At 37.9% G+C, this 22,008-nt stretch overlaps 2 protein-coding genes across 5 annotated transcripts in view; both read left to right on the plus strand.

The window, feature by feature from the left end:
• TRDMT1 (tRNA aspartic acid methyltransferase 1) overlaps nucleotides 1-13,024 on the plus strand; it is a 29,950-nt gene extending 16,926 nt beyond the window's left edge. For all 4 annotated transcript variants that reach the window (XM_079302891.1, XM_079302892.1, XM_079302890.1 and 1 more), the window contains exons 6-11: nucleotides 621-690; nucleotides 1,979-2,062; nucleotides 2,559-2,929; nucleotides 6,839-6,896; nucleotides 7,901-8,030; nucleotides 12,416-13,024. In XM_079302891.1, coding sequence (XP_079159017.1) covers nucleotides 621-690; nucleotides 1,979-2,062; nucleotides 2,559-2,929; nucleotides 6,839-6,896; nucleotides 7,901-8,030; nucleotides 12,416-12,516 — 814 coding nt within the window. In that variant the 3' untranslated portion in view covers nucleotides 12,517-13,024. The remainder of the gene's footprint in view (nucleotides 1-620; nucleotides 691-1,978; nucleotides 2,063-2,558; nucleotides 2,930-6,838; nucleotides 6,897-7,900; nucleotides 8,031-12,415) is intronic.
• Nucleotides 13,025-21,463: 8,439 nt separating this feature from the next.
• Nucleotides 21,464-22,008, plus strand: part of CUBN (cubilin) — a gene marked incomplete at its 5' end in the record, with an annotated part of 139,034 nt that continues 138,489 nt past the window's right edge. The window contains 2 exons of the mRNA XM_079301094.1: nucleotides 21,464-21,582; nucleotides 21,756-21,885. Coding sequence (XP_079157220.1) covers nucleotides 21,464-21,582; nucleotides 21,756-21,885 — 249 coding nt within the window. The remainder of the gene's footprint in view (nucleotides 21,583-21,755; nucleotides 21,886-22,008) is intronic.

The raw sequence follows: 22,008 nt of genomic DNA on the forward strand, positions 1-22,008 counted from the left end.
ATGACACCTGTGGTGCAGTCTCACATAAATGCCAGGTACAGGTCACAGCTCCTGCCTTTTCTACACTTCCAGCCTAGTGCAGTGAAATACAGAAGAAAAGTATTTTGAAGATTATTTCCCTTAAAGTCTTTTTTCATTGTTTATAAAGCACAGTCCCACTTCACTTTTAGAATCAAAACCACTGATTTTTTTCATCCCTTGATTTAGCCTTTTTGTTAGGCTTAGTTGGTGCTGTGTATGTGAGCAAAAGGAAGTAGTGAGCTATTTGTAGTAGTTTTAATCTCCTGTTTTATGATTCCAGATAAAGAGAGTATCTTGCCCTCTGATTACTTTCCCTGTTGACACACTACAATTACTCTCCTAGAGATGGGATATTTTTTGAAAAGGCATTTGCATTTTAGTAAGAGTGAGATGACTTTCTGAATGTATAATAGTCTCTAACGTTGAACTTCATATGTTGTCTCTCAAATTCAGTAATGGATGACATAGCAATAATTTCCTGTCCAATTCAATGAATGCTTTGGTAAATATGATGTTGAATTTAATCTGTTTTTATTTAGGATTAGAAAAGGGGCTAAAGACTATGTGAAGGGAGTAATTGGTTTTTGGATTCCTTTCAGGAATGAACTTTTGCAAACACTAGCAACATGTGGATTTAAATATCAGGAATTTCTCTTGTCTCCAACCTGTGTGAGTACTAAAATTGCTCTAATATTATTTAATTGTTAGATGTGCACTGAGTCCAAGAACATTTGAAAATTCTCTTGTGTTTTAGAAAAGAGAGTCGTGCCCAAATCTGAAGATTCACCTGAAAGAGAAAATCAACTGACACGGTTTCTGATTTCTCATCCTGGCATAATTGTATTGCTGTTTGTGTTCAGATCCTAGTCCCATATTGCTTTGCTGTCTTTTGGTATTTTTAAGAAGGCATGAATTTGCACTGGAGCCAGGAAGGTGGTTTTCCCTGCAGGAGCCTCATTGCTTCAGAAGTGCTGTGCCTCTGGATTTCCCAGCACAGAAAATATGACTGTTTCTTGTGGGAGGAGGAGCTTTGTTTCCATGTTACCCTGGCAACGGAAAAAGTTTGAGAGGGATTTCAGATTGTGCAAGACTAACTGGAATCAGTGAAGTACCATAAATATTTGAGAGGAGCTAATAGAGTCTAGCTTGAAAACCAATTGTGGTAGATTTATTTAATTGTTAGGTGTCTTATAATTCCTTGTTTAAAAAGGCAAAGAGACTTTTTTGCTTTTAACAGAAAACAAATGGTACCTGTTCCAAGGAATCGTGGTGCATGTAAATTTTTCTTCTTGCATCACATAAAATTTTGTCTACATTCATATTTATTTACAGAGAAAGTCAAAACTATGAGATACAAAGAATAATTGCTCACTTAGTTCTTTGGAAGTATCTAGGTATGGAAGTTACAAGTGTGTAGATATTATCAACTAATACCTAGAGAATACCCTGGAAAAAAGGAGGCTTCAGGGTGACCTAATTGCAGCCTTCCAGTACCTGAGACTACAAGACATAGAGGGACTTTTTACAAGAGTCTACAGTGACAGGACAAGGGGGAATGGATTCAAACTTAGAGTAGTTTTAGTTTAGAGTAAGGAGGAAGTTCTTTGTGATGAGGATGGTGAGGCACTGGAATAGGTTGCTCAGAGAAATTGTGGATGCCTCATTCCTGGAAATGTTCAAGGGCAGGTTGGATGGGACTCTGAGCAACTTGGTCTGGTGGAAGGTATCCCTGCCCACAGCAGGCTCCTTAGAACTAAATGACTTTCAAGGTCCCTTCCAACACAAACCATTTTTATGAATCTTTGATTCTGTGAATACTGGTATCTCTGAAGTCACAAAATATATTAATATGTCATAGTTTTGTTACTGCATGTAATGGTAGATAACTTGTATGATTCTATAGACCACTTTTTCTCTACTATAACATGGACTAAAGGCTTCTGAATTTTGATTACAGCTTGGCATTCCCAATTCCAGGCTGCGGTATTTTCTAATTGCAAAGCTTCACCAAGAACCATTTTCCTTTCAAGCTCCTGGCCAAGTGAGTCCATCTGTGTTACTTGAATTTCCTTCATTTCATGAAGATTGAGGGTTAAATTTTCAGTTTAGTGATGCATGTTGATGAATGGAGAAAAGAATGAGGTATTCCAACAGAAAAGTTAAATTCTATCTCCTTTTTTCAGCCTGGATATTGAGGTTTGTAAGGACTGATGTGCATGTCTGTGGCTTAGATGGCTTTAAACAGTTGGGAGATGTACTTTCTAGCCTGATAGTGGGTTAGAAAACAGGTCTTACTGCTGCATTTTTTACACACTTGGAAAGGTCTTTTTGCAAAGGCAATTATTTGAGGCTGTTCTGACATCATTGCCAATAGGTCAACTCATCTCGATGCTATTGCTTTTGAGGAAATAACATCCAAAAGTTACTTGCTTTATTCTGAGCATCTCTGAAGGATTTGTTATTCACTGTAAGGTTGGCTGCCAAGTTGTTTTTAAATACAGTTATTTAATTTTATTTTTGTCACAATTTCCTCTTAGATATTGACAAGATTCCCAGATCAGGATATAGAAGGTTTACTCAAGGAAAAAGTCCCTGGCAAAGTGGGTGAAGCCAGTTCTTCTTTGTCCTCTGAGGAGAAGAATCTGGATCCAAATACTGGTCCAGATTGCAGCAGCAAGAAGAATTTACCAAAAGGGGCCTTTCTGTTTAAGCTTGAAACAGTAGAAGAACTGGAAAGGAAACATAATCAGGATAATGATTCCTCTATTCAAATGCTAAAAGACTTCTTGGAAGAGAACAACAAAGAAATGAGTCAGTATTTCTTACCACCAAAATCCTTACTGCGTTATGCTTTCTTGTTAGACATCGTTAAACCCACCTGCCGAAGATCCACATGCTTTACAAAAGGGTAAGTTGGCAAGAAAATGTCTTGCTAAATCATGTCCTGAAATTTTAAGTGTATTTTCTTGCTTGTGTCTTGTAAAATTGTAGAGAGATATTTCATCAAAAAATTCTAGGCCTTTGAAAGAAATCTCCTTATATAGTGTGCTTGCTGGTCCAGTGGAATGCCTGCATGGGAATCTGTCTGGCAGAACATCATGTGCCCACTCCAAAAAGGCATTCACAAAAGACAGTTGCCATTTGTTGTTGACCTTCACAGAAGCTTAATTACCCCTGAGGAAATATGGTTCCAGTAGATTGCTATAGTGCTGATTCGTTAATGAATTTCTTTATATTGCTCAATGAAGTTACAAAGTGTCATGCATGACAGATCCATTCCTCATTAAATCTGTCTCCACTGTACATTTTATTGATTTCTTGGATTTTTCAGTATGTAGATCGGAACAGCTTCATGAAACCAGTTTCGCTGCTGCGTTACAAATCATATTTGGTGGAGCAGAACATCAGTGCTTTTCTGTCTAGTAGTTTTCTGATTTGTACCTTGCAATTTTAAGTTCAACTTCTAGAAGTTGGTGAGTGTTCTGAAACTCTGTGGACAACTGGTGAGGAGCTTTTCTACTAAATGCCATTTGTAATAAAGCCTTCCAGTTGGAGCCTGCAAATTTGTGGGGATTTTTAATACTGGTATATTTTTCGAATTGGATTTTTTTTTTTTTTTTAATTTGTTGAGTGCTTTAACAAAATGGTTTGGATTATGAATTAAAGCTAATTGTAACTGTTTTTTAATTAGTAGATATTATGCCACCATTCTGACAGAATTCCTGTAGATGTTTTTTTTTTAACTTTTAGACAATAAGTAAGAAGAAAAACAATTTCAAAAGTTTGAAATTTGTGCAATGGGAAAGGCCTTCCCTCAGGTCTCATTGATATATACGTATGTGCCTTTTCTGCCCTCACTCTTTTGTGCTGAGGGGGAGTCAGCATCTTGTGGAATCTCATTCTTAACCAGAATAGTAAAAAAAAAAACCTCAGCCAAAATGGTGTCTGATGTGCCTTATGTATGCCTTAGGTGTCATCAAAAGTAATTGGCCACTTGTGGTTTCACTAGGATACATCATGGTAGTTTGTGATCATGTTTATCAAAATCACTCTGAAGGAGGCTCCTGAGTAATTAGTATCAAGTCTCTGTATAAGTGGTGGGAAATCTGACCCCAGGGGAATGTGACTCTTATCCCTCTGCTGATATGGGGGTAGTTGTTGGTGGTAGTTCTGTCTGATTTACCATCTGTGTTCTGTTTTTCAAGAGCCTTTGGGGAGGAAGGTTGCCAACATGGTTCTCGATGCAATCATCTCATTTACAGCTCTGCATTAAGAGAAGGTTTATAATTACATCTCATTAAAGTCTCTTTCTGAGGCCAAGAATAAGTCCCTGCTGTGTCTGTTCCAGAAGTTCAGTTTTTATTTTTCTCTGAAGCATGAGATCTAGGAAGAAGACCCCTGAATGGGGTGGAACAGCACTCCAAGTAGTGCAGAGAATCCCTCTGCTGCTGTGCCTGTCTGGTGTCTGTCTTGTAGTTGCCATCCGCTTTGAGAGTCGGAGAAAAATCTCCCTCTCTTCTCTTTGGTTTTCAGGTATTTCTAACAAGGTTCATGTGATGGAAATAATCTGGGTGTGCCTTCTCTAGTCCTTGCTGATTCAGGGACCTCAAAAACTGTTAGTTCATCAGTGATTTTTGCTATATCAGTATGTCTTTTGAAAGGCTTTGATGTAGTATACAGCAAAATGTAATGGCCTGTAATGCGTGAGAGACCAAGCAGGTAATTCTGTGTGCCCTTCTGACAGTGAATTCCTGGGCACTTAGTGAATGATTGCTGAGTTCCATGAGACTACCAACACCATGGTTTCTCTTTGGAGAAAGAGAAGTGTAGTGACTGAAGTTTTGAGAGGAAATCAACTATTTTAAAGGACAGAGGAAATGAAAATTAGATCTAACTTCTCTAGATATAGTCCATCTGGACATACTTTAAATTTTTGATGTGCTATTGACAAGAGAAGCGATACTTTTCAAAATAGTGCAAATATCAATTACGGAAAAGCTTTCTCGCTTTGGGGAAATTGATACAAAATACCAGAAAAAATGTATGAAATGAAAAGACTTTTTTAAAGCTTATAGAAATAAAAGAGGGAGGGAATCTTGAATCAGATGAAAATTGAAGACTGTAATTTCTTAAGCCAGCTTCTTTCATTATAACTTGTAATGAAATGTCAGAAAATCAATACATCATTTTTTTACTGTGACAAAATTTAATTATGTTCTAGAGTAGGAATGTTAACTTTTCTGTAGTCAGCAGCTTCAATAATAATTAATAACAATCCAGCTAACATGACATTAGCCATATGCCCACATTTGTATTAAAAAAGCAACACACACACACACACACACACACACACAGCCATCAAAGCACGTAGATGCCAACAGGATTTTTTTTGTGGGGGAGGAGGAGTTCTGTACTCTAGTGCCAGTTATTTAGACAGGAGTATTTATTTCTCCCAATAAAACTCTTCAGTATCACTTTGAATTTTACCCCATTTATTTATTTATTTTGGCTCAGTTACATTAAACTGAAATATTACCAGATGCTATAAGGGGAAGAGGATGAGGATTCCTCAGTGCTGTTATGTGTTACTTCATTGAACTTTGTGTTAGGGAATTTGCAGAATGCAACTAACCAATTAAAGATGATGTATTTGCAAAACAGTTAGATTCCATGTGTATTTAATCTGTAATAGTGTTTAGGTCGTCTGATCCTGAGGAAGATTTTGTTTTAAAATGAGTTTTAAAATGAGCTCTGGCTGTTATTGGCAGAACGAATTGTAGCTTTTTCAGCTGAGGATGAAATACTCAAGATTGAGCCATGCTGGGTCATTGTGTCTGTGCTGAAGGGAGAGTATTCTTTTATTCACTATGGAATTAGAGAGACTTGAAATGTAACTTGTGCCATGTTGTAGGAATGGGTCTCAAGTGGAACAAAAGACCTTTATAATTGTCTTTACAGTTGTACAGATAAAACTATTGAAGGGTGTCTGTTAACAATTGTTGCAGACCACATCCCTCCATCACAGAGGATCTTCTGAAGTTCTTCCACAGGGCAAAGCCATATGTTGTCTTGACTCACTCTCTTTCTGTTCAGAATATTCAAACCATAGTTAGACCAACAGAGCATATTTCTGTATGTCCATAATTATATTTAAATGATAGCCTTGATGAGACTACAGAGTAAACATGTTGTTAGGCAATCAACCACAAAGCATGCAGAACAGCTATCATACGTTTCAGAATGGAAGTTTACTTACTGCTTACTTGGATTTAATTTTTTTCTTCTTATTTCTTCTACTGATCTGCATAGATGCCTGGCCATTGCCCTTACTTCAGTGGAAAATCCACAAGCAACCAGAAGTTGAACTTGACTGAACCACTTTGTTCCAATTGCTTTGACATGAAAGCTAAAGGCTCACGCCAGTGGTCCTCCTTTTAATAAGGGGAGCTAATTTAAACCCCTGGACCATTTGACCTTTAACACATTTTGCCATGATATAAAATTGTTTTAGGCAATGTAGATGTTTGGGGGTTTTTTGTGATCTTGTGCTTGAATTCCTTGGCTTTGTGTAGTTGCCATGTATAAGACACTAGTGTGAATAAACTCTTGGGCACTGACGGCAGACTCATCCCCAGAGAGCACATTCAGAGGGTGCTCCAGGGGTTAGCAGAGTTTGTAACAAGGCCTTCTGCTTTATCTATCCTGGAGGCTGCTTGTTCATCAAAGGAACCTAAGTAACCTCCCTGCACCTTTGCAGTTGTCAATGCTATGAAATGCAGTAAAATATTAATTTAAAATTGTTATTATTGTTGTTAAGGTATGGACACTATGTGGAAGGGACTGGCTCAGTTCTGCAGACAGCAGTAGATGTACAGGTAAGTGTGTAGCAAAACATATTAGAATGACTTGTTTTAAAACTTGAGACTTGTTTCAAAGCTTGAGTTTTTTTCTGTCTTCTCCTTTGTTATCTTAATATTATAATGAAAAAATCTTTTAAATATGCTTTTAATGACAACTGAGTTTCCAATTGTTTTACTGTGTGTTCCTAGACAGCAGTTTGTTTAGACTAAAATTATATCGGTGTCTCTCTGGGAGGAGAATATGAGGTGCTATTATTTTCTTATCTGTCATGTTGTACAGAGGTTTCACAGGGGTATGTGAAAACCTTATATGGAGAACCTACAATACAGTGTCATGAGTCAAAGGGCTGTTTTTTGTGCACATGTAATTCAGTAAATACTGTCAGATGCTTATCATGTTTAAATTTAAAAGTTATTAATCTGCGAAGAGTATTTTGAAAACTTCTACTGTTGATACTAAGTTCATGACCAAGTATTTAGGCATTGGGGAAGGTAATAAAAGTACTGGTTAATCAGTAATCAAAGATACTTTTCACAAAGCCTGTGTTGTACACAAGCCCTTCCTCCTTCATTTCTGTGCTGTTCACTAATATTATAGGGCATTTCTAAGCATAAGAAGAATGCAGCTCTGGAATTCCGGATAATCTCAAAGCGAGTGTATTAAAACAGCTGCATCCACACAGCTTAATTTGCATGAATGGTCTGTTATTGAGTTCTATTGAATCACTGTCCTTTGTCATTAACAAATGTTTATTCTTGGACTGCCCCACTAAGTATTGGTATAGCTTGGAACTGGAGGAAGAAATTTGGAATGTCCTCATGGCAACATTGATTTCTTTCTTGCAAGTCCATGTCTTAGGTCTTGGCTGCAAAAACAGAATGCAAATGACACTTTCAGCAAAGCATGCAATTGTCTTGGTCACTTTGATAATTAAAGAAATATTCTATTAAGATGTGACTGTAATTTTACATACTTGGCCTGCATCAGTCATATTTCTTGGTTTTGATATTCTTCGTAGCTTGAATCAGTGTTTAAACACATTGATGAGTTACCAGAAGAAGAGAAGCTTATGAAATTGTCAACACTAAAACTGAGGTACTTTACTCCAAGAGAAATAGCAAATCTTCATGGATTCCCTTCAGAATTTGGTATGTGCTGCAAAATCCTCACTTCTGCATTATTCTTCAGAAATGCCAGTGTGTTTTTTTTTTTTTTACTGGGACTAATTGAATCTTTCTATTTTGCATTTTTTTCAGACCACACAGTTCTTATGGTTGTTTGATTCTTGTTGTTTGGCTAACTTTGACTTTCTCTATATTTCCACTAGTTTGTTTCATGTTTTGTAAGAGCCAGCTTCTGTGGTGAGGTTTATCTCCATAAGCTAAGAAGAAGATTTTGGCATACAAAATGCTCTGTTAGTGAAGTGCAATGAAGGAATACCTTTGTTTAGAGTTGGAACTATTTACTCAGCAGCCAGTGTTACTTACAACTGTGGTAAATCAACATATCCTGCCAGCTTAGGAAGTCTGTTTGTGGTTCTCAGTGTTTGAGCTGCTTGATTTTTCCCTTCCACACATTTACAGCTGCTGACAGGGAATTTCAGATGAGACAAATAGTTCTTTGTTAAGGAGTAACCAATCTATTAAGCCATCTCTATTTTCTGGGAAAGGCAGCTCTTGGTCAGTAACTTCATTTTTTAAGTGGTTTTTTTGTTTTGGAAGAAGGAGTCAAGGAACAAGACTGAACACTATCAGTACACTGCATACACATCAACAAGAATTAAACCTGAAGTAAATTCATCAGAATTCTCTTTGTAAAAAAGGGCAAGCAGAGAAGTGTAGCTGTTACTATCTGCTAAGAAACTGATCTGCTGGCATCACATCAGATCAATTTATTGTCACTCAGCAACAACACCATCCATGGAATGATGGCAGGGTTTGTATTTGAAGAGACCTTAAAGATCATCTATTTTCAGCCCCTTTCCACCAAACCGGATTGCTCAAAGAATAAGACAGCATTGACCTTGAGAAATCTGTTGTATTTTGCTTTGACTTCCTCCGTGACTTAGGAATGTAATTGTTTCTATGTATTTCTTTCTTTCACAGTTTTAGTTTGGTTTTTTAATTTATTTCTTGTCATATTCAAAATTGCTACATTTGGAGAACATTATCAGGGTTGCACATTGAAACTAGAGTTAGCTGCATTAAGTTACATGTTCATGAGTATTTGCAAGTGTGTGCTGTTTTGTTACATACCAACATGCAATGTGTTTTCATAGCCTCTCTTTTTTAATGTTTTTTTCTATTTGTAGACAGCCTTCTAGCACTTTTCCATATTCATGTAGGCTGATGTCAAGATCCTTTAACTTAACAGAGCTGGATTTGGCTTGTATAGGCTTATCATGCTGCTCAAGGTCTCTTTTGAGTACAAAATTGCCCGTTTTCCCGTTTTTTTAAATACAGCTAGAGTTTTTCCACTATTAAATCAATCTCTGCAAACATTACTGAGCTGCAATAGAGTTAATGTTGCTTCTACTTTACAAAGGGATAGCTGAGACAGTGGAGAAATTTATGTTTGGAAGACTCCATTACTTTGGGGTGAACAGTTAGCGAAACCTGACTTTCATAATTTCATAGTGCTTTCTGTTCAGCATTCATCTGCAGAGACACCTGTGAGGTTCAATATTTTTGCAAACCAGAGCTGAACTCTGAAGACAAGTCAGGATTCTGAATTTGAGGATCATCCAGATCATCACCGTGTACAATATGTTCATTTAGTAGATCTGTCTTTTGTTGGTTGGGAGTCTAGCTCTAAGAGGAGAGTACCCTTTTGCCATAATTACAGCAGTTAGTATTATACCTGTTTTACAGTTCTTGCTCTTCCTTTCTCTTCCCCTCTCTTCCCTTGACCTTGCTGATACATAAAGCAAGCCTCTTTCATTCAGTGGTTTCCTCTCAAATACACTCCATAGTCATAGTTAGAACATGCATTTCCCCCTGCACTGAGTCACAAGTCTGACATTTCCCTGTGTTTGAAACTTCTCCTAATTACTGCTTAAAAAAGTGTTACTCGACTCTAGGGTGATGGAAATCTTTAGTGAATTTCGGTACTGTAATCTCAGTTTCTTTTGAGAATTTGAATGCTTTTTTGAAAGTGGATATATTTATGGCTGCAGCAAAGGGTGTTTCCCTGACTGCATTTCTCCTATGCTAAAATTCAAGTAATTATTGTGAAATATTGTATTTTCAGAGCAAAATATGTTATAAGTTCTCTGCTACTGTGTTCTGTAGTGACAGCAACATTTAGGCTGAAATTTTCAAAACCGGGAATCTTGGAATTGTACCCACTGAAAATATGTTACTGGTTTCAAGAAACTGAAGAATGAGGAAACTATAAGCTGAAAACTATGTGAACAGACTGTCAGGAGCTTTGTAACAGATGCTGTTACTAGTGCAGTTACAGTATCATCAGAAGAAATGTGGTTGTCTAAATGGTTCTGCATTTTAAGAAGTTGATGGCCTTTTCTAATATGCAAGGTCCAGTTAGTCATTGTTCATTCTTAACATGACCAGATTTATTTGTGCTTTTAACATCTGAATGTATAAATGGCAATTGCACCATAGTTCAATGAAATACTGCAGTCATTTGTCTTAGTCACTCTGGTGGGTCCCACAGCAATATCATTAAAAGTGAACAGTGCATTCTTGCACCTGTGACCTGCTTTCATGAGAGTAATGTCAGGATGTGTTTTCCATTTTTCTTATTAGAAATGTATGCAAGCTTTTAGGAAATAAAAGCCAGCATGGTGGGGAGATACATGCTGTTAAGAACTCAGTGTCCTCAGGTACTGTGTGACATAAATGATACAGTGAGAGCTGTGCAGCAAGAGCCTCCAATACAGGGAGTTATTGAATCTGACCTTCTGATGTAGGCCACTCTGGAGCTAAGAAGATAGAAAATACAAGACAATATTAACAGTCAGAGGGAGGAGACTTGGGATAAAGGAAACCATGAGTTCTGAAAATTAATTCTTGGCTTTCAGTTGCCAAAAGGTAGAAGGAGAAATGCCCATATTTTCAAGATTCAGATAGGCTTTTGGGGCTGTAAGTGCATGTGTGTGTGTGTGTAATACATTTACTATACATAAATACATATTTATTTTCATGTACACTTTTAAAATGTCTTTTTTCTGTACCTTATTCTTCGATGGAATGTGAAAACTCCATCTAAGGAAGTGTGTGTGGGAGTGCAAGTGATTGTTCCAAAGACAGAAGAATGGTTGCCCAAATGTGAGTGCCAGGAAGCTGGGCAGAGTGGATGGAGTTGGCAGAAGATGTGTTTACCAAAGTAGTCCACATTTGAGGCATTAATAACTGGCAGAGAAGGATGGAACAACTCCTCCCAGACACCACCTCCTCCTTGAGCCTCTTTGGCTCAATAACCGTGATTATCTCCTGAGCTCTCTCTGGAAGAGAATTTCTGAAGAGCTGTGAAAATCTCTGAGCATACATATCACTACTTGCACTCACAGTGTTCTTGTGCATCTGAGCCAGCTGGGGTGGCGATGACCTTTGAGTCAAAGTTGGGTGTTTCTTCTTAGGGAATGATGAAATAATGGAATGTGGCCAAGTTTCAGCAGTTTACTGACCCTAACAGTTAAGTCACCACTGCTCTTCATCTTTCAGTCAGGTTGAAGCAAATGTACTTTACCTCACAGTTGGAGTAAGGTAAGAGTGCAAGCAAGGACAGGGCAGACCAGCTGGCTGCTCAAAACTGCTTCACTCTCAGGAGCTTGGCAGTCAGTACACAGCACAGCCCTTTCACAATACCTGTTCTGGTGTCATTTTTATTGGCACTCCTTTCTGCCAGGCCATGCACTCACTATGGGAAGGACATTTCTGATCCTGTCTGTATTTCTGAGTGTGTTTAATGGGGTCAGCATTGAATTACGTGGAAAATAGTTCATCTGCTTGATCACTCACTGCATAAACCTTGCTCATGGTTTAATCTGTATGGGTTCTATTGCCCTGAGACACTTGTGATTTGCCTGAACTGTTGAGGGGATGATGTGGGAAGTACAATATAAAGCTTATTGAGAAGTGCACTTTAGTCCATCTGCAAAATTGTCACGTTTTCTTTCTGCTGTGGCCGTGTTCTTCTGTGGACGTTATCTAGGGTAGCAGTTGTGCAGGGATTTAGTGCTGCTGCCCCTCCCTGACACTGCTGGATGTTTTGACCTCTCTGAAGGGAAGGTAGATCAGCAGTAGTTACACAATAGAGGAATGTTTTGAAGCTTCTTGTGAAACCTTAGAGATGGCAGTATTGGTAATAGAAGAACTGATGCAAATCCAATGAATTGGTTGTGAATTGATTTTTTAACCTTGTGAATTTCTTGGGGGGGCTGGAGGGAGGGTGAATCCTTCTGCAATCTGTGATAACTGCACTAAGAAATGTTCACTGAAAAAAAAAAATTAGACTAAAAACTAGAAACAAACCCAGAGTAGTGATGTTGCACCATATGTTTTTGTTTTAGGTTTTCCTGAAAAGGTAACAGTAAAGCAATGCTATCGTCTTCTGGGAAACAGCCTCAATGTACACGTGGTGGCAAAATTGATCTCCATTCTACTTGAATAATTTAGAACCTGAAACTGATGCATATGGACTGGTGACAGAAAATGCTTCCATCTTTTAGGAGAAAGCTGTTGGAACCTGGACAAAAACCAGAGCTTACCAAGATATTTATCCAGACATTTTGCTGAACAGTTTTGATATGTTTTTAATAACTTGCATTCATAATGGGTTTGAACTGTACAGGTGTTTTATTTAAATGGCAGTTTACAGGACTTATTTGCTTTATTTAAATGTTCCTATTAGTTTACAGAATTAAAAACAGCAGCATATGCAAATACTTCAATGAGAAAGGATAATACCATTTTATTTTATTTTTTTGCCTTAAAACCATTTTCTAAGGGCTGTGTGAAGCTGTTTTAATTAGGTATAGAGACCAAGTTCTACATGTAAAATGTCTTCATCTTTAAATGTAAGTGATCCATTCTGAAAAGATTTACTGTATATATGACCTGAAATTTTGATGTGATTTTTGTACCCCATTAAATTATTAAATTTGGTATTTTATATACAATTTTTAAGATGTAGTGTTGTCCTTTATGTTCTCTCATCTTCTTTAAATACTTGTAGGATTCTGGAACCCAACTATATTTGTCTGGAATTATTTGTTTAGGTGCAACTGAATGAAAATATTTCAAGAATATCACAGGTCTGACAATAACTTCCCTTTTTCTCTTCTCATATTATTCAGGATAAGATCATTGCTCCTTACCAAAGACCTCTGTGTAAAGGACATTAAAAATATTTAAAAATAAAGCTCAATGTTTAGGTTCCTGTGACATAAGAGCTGGAGAAAAACTATATGAGCTTCTGAAAATTTCTTCACAAATCTTGGTGGTAATACTGGGGTTGAGAGTGTATGTTGAGGGGAAACCACTGCATGTGGCCATCCCAAGGGCCACCCTTGCACAATGCCTCATACAGCTGGACTCAGTGGGTTTGTAATCAAGTCCTGTGAGCTCAGTACCTCTGAAATAATAGAAAAAAATGATGGGAAAACTGAAAGCCCTCTAAAGAAGCATGTGTTCTAGTTGTTATCTTTCCTTGAGATTTTCCCATTGGTATCTAGATTAAAAACAGTTTTAGTGAGGAATAGGTGAGGTGATGCTTAGTGAGATCCTTAGGGAGATTATGTTTCAGAAAACAGAAGGATTTTGTAGTTGATCATAGTCCCTGTGCACCTAAGCAGTAAGTTAAAGTTGCCAATCCTGAAAATGAGTTTTCTTCCCCCTCTGCCCTCCACCCATGGGATGACAGGAACAGTCATGGCTTGGTAGTACTGGAGACAGTGAAGACCATAGAGAGCAGAGCTGCTGTAGAGATACTGCAGGTACTTTCATCCTCTGTAGTCCTGAAAACAATTTCAAAATAAATTTATGTAGATAAATTCACACCACTTTATCTTATGCTGGCTCCTGCATATTTCTTCTTCATTCAGTCTTGATTTGCTTGTTGCTTGTAGGCTGTTAAATCAGGAAGAGCTTGGGTTGACCTACTTCAGGCTGTCTGATTCTCCAGGATGTCTTGACCACCTGGGCTGTTCCAGCTGTAAAAGAGAAATGGAAATGTTTTCTCCTGAAAGAAGGATGAGGTTGGCCTCTGTTCTCCCCTGGTCACTTGTAGTACTGAAATGGCAAAAAAGTATTGCTGTGCTGGCTACTAATCTGCAAAGAGCAGGTGTGGTTTTGACAGTGAACCATGGTTACCTATACACACAATGGTTTTTGTGTAGATTCATCAGCCAGATCAATAACTGGTAGCTGCATGCTCTTGTTCTTGGGAGAAATGGGGTGTATGAAGATGTATTGCTATCTAATGTGTTCCAAACATTGGTATGAAAACAAAGGATATAAATTTGATGTATAAATTGGAGTTTGCTTCTGCTAAACCATGTAAATAGTCTATTCATTCTGCTTCACTGTAGTAATATTTGGAAAAATATCACTCTTAACAATTAATTTTCAATTCCTTTATGTGTAGAACATATCTTAATGCTTTGTATGCCACTTGTAAGTTAGCAGTGTTGAAGTGTAAATTGGAATCCAGCTAGCTGCACCTGAAACTGATGCAGTAATACAGAGCCTGTTACATATTGACAGTGAACTTTAATTCAATGAGATTGTGAAGACTGAATCTGTTTGCTAATTTGAGATGTTTTTGAAGGAAAAAAATTTAAAGAATTCCAAGTTGTAAATACATATTTGTGTATTTTACCCCTGCTAACCCTGTAATACTGGTACAGCTAAATTGAGTGACTACTGCTTATCCCCTTGGTTTGTCATTAATAGACTGATTTACTGACTTCTGTTGGGTTGTACCTGCTTGACCTCACTTGATGATCATGTTGCTTCCTTTTCCAAGCTGTCTCCTAATCCTAAGTGCTTTGCAGCCTACATCAATTGCTGTACTTTGCAACTTCAGCTTAAGCATTTTCACAGCAATGAAATGTGATTACTAAAGCAGCTGAAAGGTGAAGAAGTAAAATCTGGAAAACAACTTTGAAAAGGGAGGGAGATTCCCAGAATCTGATTTTTGATATTGTGCCTCATTCATTTGCACATCTTAATTACTGAGTGAGGTGATGTGGTTGTGTTCCCTCAAACTTGAGCATTTCCACTGAGAAAAGGGGTGTGTCATATTTGGTGATGTTTATGTAGGTGTTTTTGAAGCATGCAGATTGACTTACAAAAATCTTCCCTATACCAGCTAGTTTGTATCTGGGGTTTCCCTATACTCATGATGAAACCTATCTAGCAGCAAAATTACTAAAGTACAATTTTTTTAACACAATATTAGTATTTTTTGATGTTTGAAGTGGAGGTGCATCCTACAATGCACATTCAGTGAATGTAAGGCTCCTGCATGGAGGCTTTTTTTTTTTTTTTTTCACTTTTGACTGATCCCTTCTAGAAGAATTATGAGGATTTTCAGGAATCTCTGTATTATAGTCTGGGAGCACACTGATTGTTGATAACTAATTCTTAAATTTAGATGGGAAAGCCCATTTTGATTTTGACAGAGACATTTCAGTAGAGCTCTGAACAGGCCCAGTGCTTCAATGACGACAATTCTGTTTTAACAGTTGTCTTGCATTTCTAAAATAAATGAAAAATTTAGAAAATATTTGTTACATCTCAAGGATGAACTATTCATTTCTCAGCTCCTCCTTTGGCTCCTCTATTTGCTTTATGTTAATACTCAAGTTTAACACTTTAATTCTTATATAAATACTCAATTATATTTATTTTCCTTTGCAGTTTAATATATTTTGTCTCCTATGTGTTTACAACTACTTAAGTATTGTATTTTTTTCGGCATGATGTTTAAAGAATATGATAAAGTAAGGATTAGGAGGAGATTAAGTAATAATTGGTTATGAGCACTAGGCATTTCTGAGCAGTCTTATGTAAATCTTGTATAAAATTGAACTGTTCAAAAAATATCCAAGGAAAAATAACGTGAAACCATAAAAAAGTAGACATAGACCCCAAAATTAATTCCAGTAGTCATTTTCCCTTTGCCTGTGCAAATATGTTTATAGTAGTGTTAAAACCTTATGAGGGGAAGCTTATGAAATACTGAGTAGTGATAGTATGTCAATTTGAATGTTATTGTGAAGAGCAGGATAAGATTTGTATTATTTTTGTCTTTAGTTGATTTTAAATTGTATGGAATTTATATAGCCATTAAAAAAAAGAAATAGTGGCCCAAGAGGGCCAGGCAGTCTGTGAAGGCAAAACAATTGGATTGTTCTCTCTGACTTTGTTCTGTTCTGTTGATGGTGGGTAAGAGCTCTGGTGAAACAAGAAGCAGAGTTGGAAGGGTTTAAATCAACTGGAACACAACACTTTTAGTGAGAGAGTTGATGGATCAAATGTGAGATCCAACCAGGCCACTCTGGTTGGATGCCCTTCACTAGGACTTGGGAAACTGCAGCAAAAAAGGTCCTAAAATCTCCTCCAGGGAGAAATGCCTCTGATTTTAGATGCAGGAATACATCCTGAAATCCTAGCCTCAGTGAGAGCATGTTTGTCTTGTACTTTTGCCCATGCACTGGGCTGCTTTAATTAAAATATTTTTAAATTTCCACCCGGCACTTGGAAGCAAAGCATGTTGATGGTACTGATTTATTTTATTATATGTAGATAACAATAAATAGTTTTTGATTAGTTCAAATCTTTTCCCATATATATTTTTAAAAATAAACTAATCTCATTCTGCTTATAAATAATACACTTAAAATGGTATTCTTCTCAGAATTTCTTTTCACGTATATTATAAAGTGAAGCTTGTGGAGAAGACTGGACAAGCTCATGTAAGAAAAATCCTTGAGAGTACTGAGTGAGTAGATTTAAGATTGAAGAAGTTCCCAAGCTGCAAATAACTGGAGGCCAGGAGTACCTAGGGGAGGTACTGTGCTCACCCCTTCATGTACCCTTCATGTCCTATCTGCTTTTGGCCACTGTTGGAGAGTGACTTGGATCATCCACTGACCTGCATAGATCTTTTCTAGCCCAGGATGAGAACACTTATACTTATTTGGTATGGTGACAGAATGTCAGTACTTGTAACCACATCATCAGTGCTTTACAGACAGCCTTGGGCTGAGCTTCTTGGTAAAAGCCAGCAGTACAGAATGGAATGAAACTGAGAGGTTCTGCAGCCAGGTCCATTCATGGCTTTAGGGTCATTAGTGAAGAAGGGTGGCTATGCAAATGGAAGTCCCTAAAAATAACTCCAGTGTATGTTAAAGCAATTGGAATGTGTTAAAAGGACTGGAATAATCAATAGAAAAGAACAAAGCCGAAACAACTGACTGGAAGCTTTTCATTAACCTAATTGCAAAAAATGAATGAAATTGAGAACAGGAAGCATCAAAGTGGTTAGTGGTTTATAGAAACAATAAAATGTAGGAAGAAAAACCAGATAGAAAGAAGAACTAAAATAAAAGTCTCATAAGGAAAGTAAAAACTAATGTGTTAAATCTTACTTGTGATAAAGGAATCCATAAGAGGAGAATTTGGACAGTAGATCAATTTCAGCTTCAGTAGTTAACTAAATCAAGACTCTTAAGTTTGGCATTTGCTATTAAAAACGGAAAAACTCAATTTCCTGGCCAGGTAGTTTGACTTCATTAGCAGCTAACTTATGAACTTCATCAATGGTCTTGAGGAAGAAGAATCTTAAACAGGTGTCAGAGGGCATAATACTGAAAATAAGAATAAATCCTTAGGAAGGGGTGTGGGAAATGGAGGTTTGCAGCAGCTACAGCCTCTGGGGAAGGTGCTGTGGCTGTAAAACTCTCCAGACACTCATGGAGGGAGAGAAGGAACTGATGATAGGTGCTTACTGGTGGGGAACAGCAAGGGGAATATTATTTTTCAGAGTCACCCATGTTTCATGTAAAGCCCATGGTTGCTGATCCCTTGCACAGAGCCTGCTACCAATCTTGTGCTTGGTTGTCTCAGAGCTGTAGGGACATATGGGAGATGTTGAGTTCATAAGGTTTACACCAAGAGTTTGCACAGTTATAGGGAGGTAACAGTATCACTTCATATGTTTTGTGTCACTTTTGAACACTAGAGTATTATTAGAAAGAGGAAAGGTAAAGAGGATCCAGCAAAGTGAACATAGAAGTACTGAGAGGTATGAGCTCAGCTGAGGGAAGACTTGTGTAAATGTTCTCTACTTGGTATTTAACCAGTAATGGACTGGATTTAGAATTATTTGCAAATATTTAAAGTGATAACATTGAATAGCAGGGTTTGCTTTTTCTTTTTTTTTTTTTTTGCATCTATAGAGAAAAAAAAAGTTTTTTTATTTTTCCATTAAAAAGTTAGCCAGGTTTGGATTCCAATTACTGCTCTTCCTCCATTTAAACAGGCAACATTGTCAAAAACTCATGTCATGTCCATGTGTTTGAAGCTCCTAGGAGTAATTAATTTCATGCATTCATTAATTAGTCCTAGGAGTAATTAATTAATGTGTACCTTCTACACCAGCATCTTTTTGTTGCAGGCACATACTGCTGGAGAAATAGAGGAATACTACCATTTAATTTCACTCAGCTACACAAGATCGTGGTAAGTTGTAGTCCCTGCTAGTACAGGATGAACTTCAACCAGAATTAGTGACAAACACTCCATTAGTCTTGCCAAATCTGCACACAACCTATGCTCTTTAGAGCTGTTTTCTGAGTCTTCATCTTAGGAAGGTAATAAATGACCTGTCCCAGGAGGAGAGGTTCATGCCAACTCTTCTTGTTAGAAAGAACAGCCCCTGTTCTTGAGCCAGGCATTTGTATGTTTTCCATTATGTTCCTCCAAAAATGATGTCTTAGTCCAATATATTACAGTAAAATTAGAAGGTGTGGACCTATTTCTCTCCTTGAGAAGGTTTATAAATTTCTCAATTTTGCCAGCCTAAGGTGCATTCACTAAGAATAAAGACTAAATTAACTAAAATCTGGAAGGTCTAATGAAATGGAAAATAGTGTGTCATGCAAATAGGTGGGTGTCCAACCCTCTCTTTCCATCCTATAATGAGTGCATAGTCAAAATCCACTGGTCCTCAGGCCAACCTTTTCTAAGTTATAAAGCTTGCAAGAAGAGAAGGTGAATTTTTTCTTGTGTCTTGCATTATCAGCCTTGTCTTCATCCTTTATGGTTTATTGCTCACTTGTTATTGGTTTATTGAGTTAATTAGTTGGAAAGGGAAGCCTGAATTGAAGGCTGACAGGTGGCAGAGAGGGGCAGAACATACTCAGCATGCAAAAGAAATTAATAGAGGAGAGGAAGGATTTTGTGGGCCACAGCCAAAGGCCAGGATGGAAACTGTCAACATACAATGGACTTTGTGAAACTAAGTTCCTGGAGTACACAGACATTCAGCCAGCCTGCTATGGAGTGCAGGTGTAGTTGGCCCAGAGTTTATTCAAGTTGACATCCAGCTGACAGTTACACAAACTCAGTAAACTGTTAAAACAAAAATAAAATCAAAGCAAAAAGAGAAAAAATTTGCTACCAGACAGGCTTCAAAATCGACAGGAAGAATGTTAGTGAGCACCAGTTTAATGGACAGTACCAGGATACCCAGAGGCAGAAGGTGTCTGGTTGACCAGACAGAAACATTGATAATTTGTCTATGCTGTCCTATTCCTGAACAGAGGTTTCAGATTAAAAAGCCTAATAGTAAATACAAAAAAAGGTAGAGGAACAGATTTCTCAGTTAATATAAAAAACACAGCTTATGTGGATTGAATGGAGCAGTCATATTTCCAACAACTAAGGATACAATTCTATATTTTAATGAAAATATTGTCCCTCATGTTGGTAAAGGACAACACATGGAAAATTCTCCTTATGTTTCTCTGTTCTGGCAGGAACAGCTGATAGACTCCCTGCTGCAGAGCAAATGAACATCCAGAAAGCTGTTCTACTTCACCAGTAGGTACATGGGATGGGTCTCCCATGGGCTCAGCAGGAGCTTCCCCACTGCCTTTCCAGATCCCTTGGCAGCAGCAGTGACAGCTGGGTTACCTGCATCACAGCCAGGGACATGGGACATGGTCAGCAGGCTGCTGCTGTTCTGAATTCCAAGGTAAGTTTATGAAAACATAAGTAAAGTATAATAAAGATAATAAAATATAATGCAAATCTAGTTTTTGGGAAAGTGGTGGGATACAGCTGATACAGCCTAAGACTGTGGTGTTCACAATGAAGATCACGTTTTCTGTGGCAGCACCACAAACATTAGCCATCCTGACTTCACATTCATGTTCTCAGTGTGCATCTGTCTCTTTTTTGTGATGACATCATTTTTTGTCACCACATACAATTTCTTCCCAGGTTGTTTTGAGCTCATAATGCTTCCATCTGTGAAAGCTGTAGAGTTCATTCAATCCCCCAGCTCCAGGGCAGGTTCCATGTATCTGTGGGACATCTGCAGGTGATCAGCACAAAGTGGAACAAAATAAAAGACTGGGCAGGGTTAGGAAGTGCAGGAGATCCATGGCTTCCAGGAAGGCCTGGGGCTTAAAGGATGCTAGTGTTACAGCTGCAAGTGTTGCTACTCTCCTCAGTAGAGTTTTGAAATGTGCACAGCCTGAATAAAATATCTCCTAAGCAAAAAGGAAAATCAAAAAGAATGGTGGTGGACCTGGACATCAGGAAGTTTCTAGCATGAGGAAAGAAAACACACAGATCTCCTCTGAGCAGGAAGAACAAAGCATAGCAGTCTTGTGCAAGGGGAATATGGAGACTGTGGCAAAAGCAAAGGGGAGGTGGGACACTGAATCTCTCATGGCTTTCAGCAGCAACAGCCTGAGCCTCAGCACCTGGGGACTGAGTCACCCTTGAGTCAGAGCAACCATATTGAGTTAAAACTGTACTTTGCTGTTGTAATCCATGGGATGCTGTTCAGTACTGCTGACTTTTTTGTGTCATCTGAACAGTAAATTACTGACTGGAAACTTCTCTTTCAATACAAATGTTCCTTGCCAGCCACTGTGGGTTTTACATTTGGGGTTGGGGACTTTTTGGTAACAATTTAGGTCCTTTAGTGCTGCCAAATAATCTTTCCTTCACCCCTGTGGTGCAGCATGTGGGAGAGCACTTTCTGCAGATAACAGGGTGCTCAGGGACACAGGGGTGCTCAGCTGTACAAAGGGCAAAAACATAGTGATAAAATACAGGCAGATTCCATTTAATGATCTCTCAAAGCTCCTGAACCCAAAAGACAAAAGGAGAAAAATGCATTTAATATCTAGGGGATTTGCATGCTGTCAATCTTTAATTAAGGTATCTGAGATAAAGTTCACTGTTGCAAGACAAGACAGCAGAATGGGCACCTTGTGAACAAGGAGCTGTGTGAGAGCAAAGGGCATCTGGGCTCACAACAGCCCAGTCCAGCACTGGAGGTTTCACTTCAAGCACAGGACGGCTGGAGGAAAGCAATGCTTTGGGCTCCTCCTGCTCCTGGGCTCGTAGTTGTGTTATTGTTACTTACTGGATTGAGCTGTGACCCGAACCAACATGAAAAAAAGAGGCAGAAAAGAGCCACTTATGATGAGCAGTAAGTACAATTGCTTGCAAATGCATTTGTTGATATGATGGTCTGTAAGTGCTGGTAATGGGAGCAGAATGTCTTTACTACAGCTCTATTTTACATACTCTCCTGCAGGTATTTGTAGCTAAATGATCTCTCTCTTTTTTCTTTTTTTTTTTTTTTTTCCCAATACACAACAGGCCTCGTTTATCCTCCGAGCAGGGTAATTTAGTGTTCCATGCTGGCTCCAACAAAAATATTGAATTTAGAACCGGACCACTAGGGAAAGTAAAATTTAATGAGAAAGACCTTGAAGAACTTTTTAATCAGGTGATATAGTTATTTTACTTTACTATATTTTCATTATCAGTTCTACATATTAATATTTAAAATGTTTTCACAAGTGTTTGATGTGTTTTGTATTTAATTTTATATTATTTTTATCAGCAGTTT

This window comes from Erithacus rubecula (genome assembly GCF_903797595.1).
Source record: "Erithacus rubecula genome assembly, chromosome: 3".
NCBI classification, from domain to species: Eukaryota; Metazoa; Chordata; class Aves; order Passeriformes; family Muscicapidae; genus Erithacus; species Erithacus rubecula.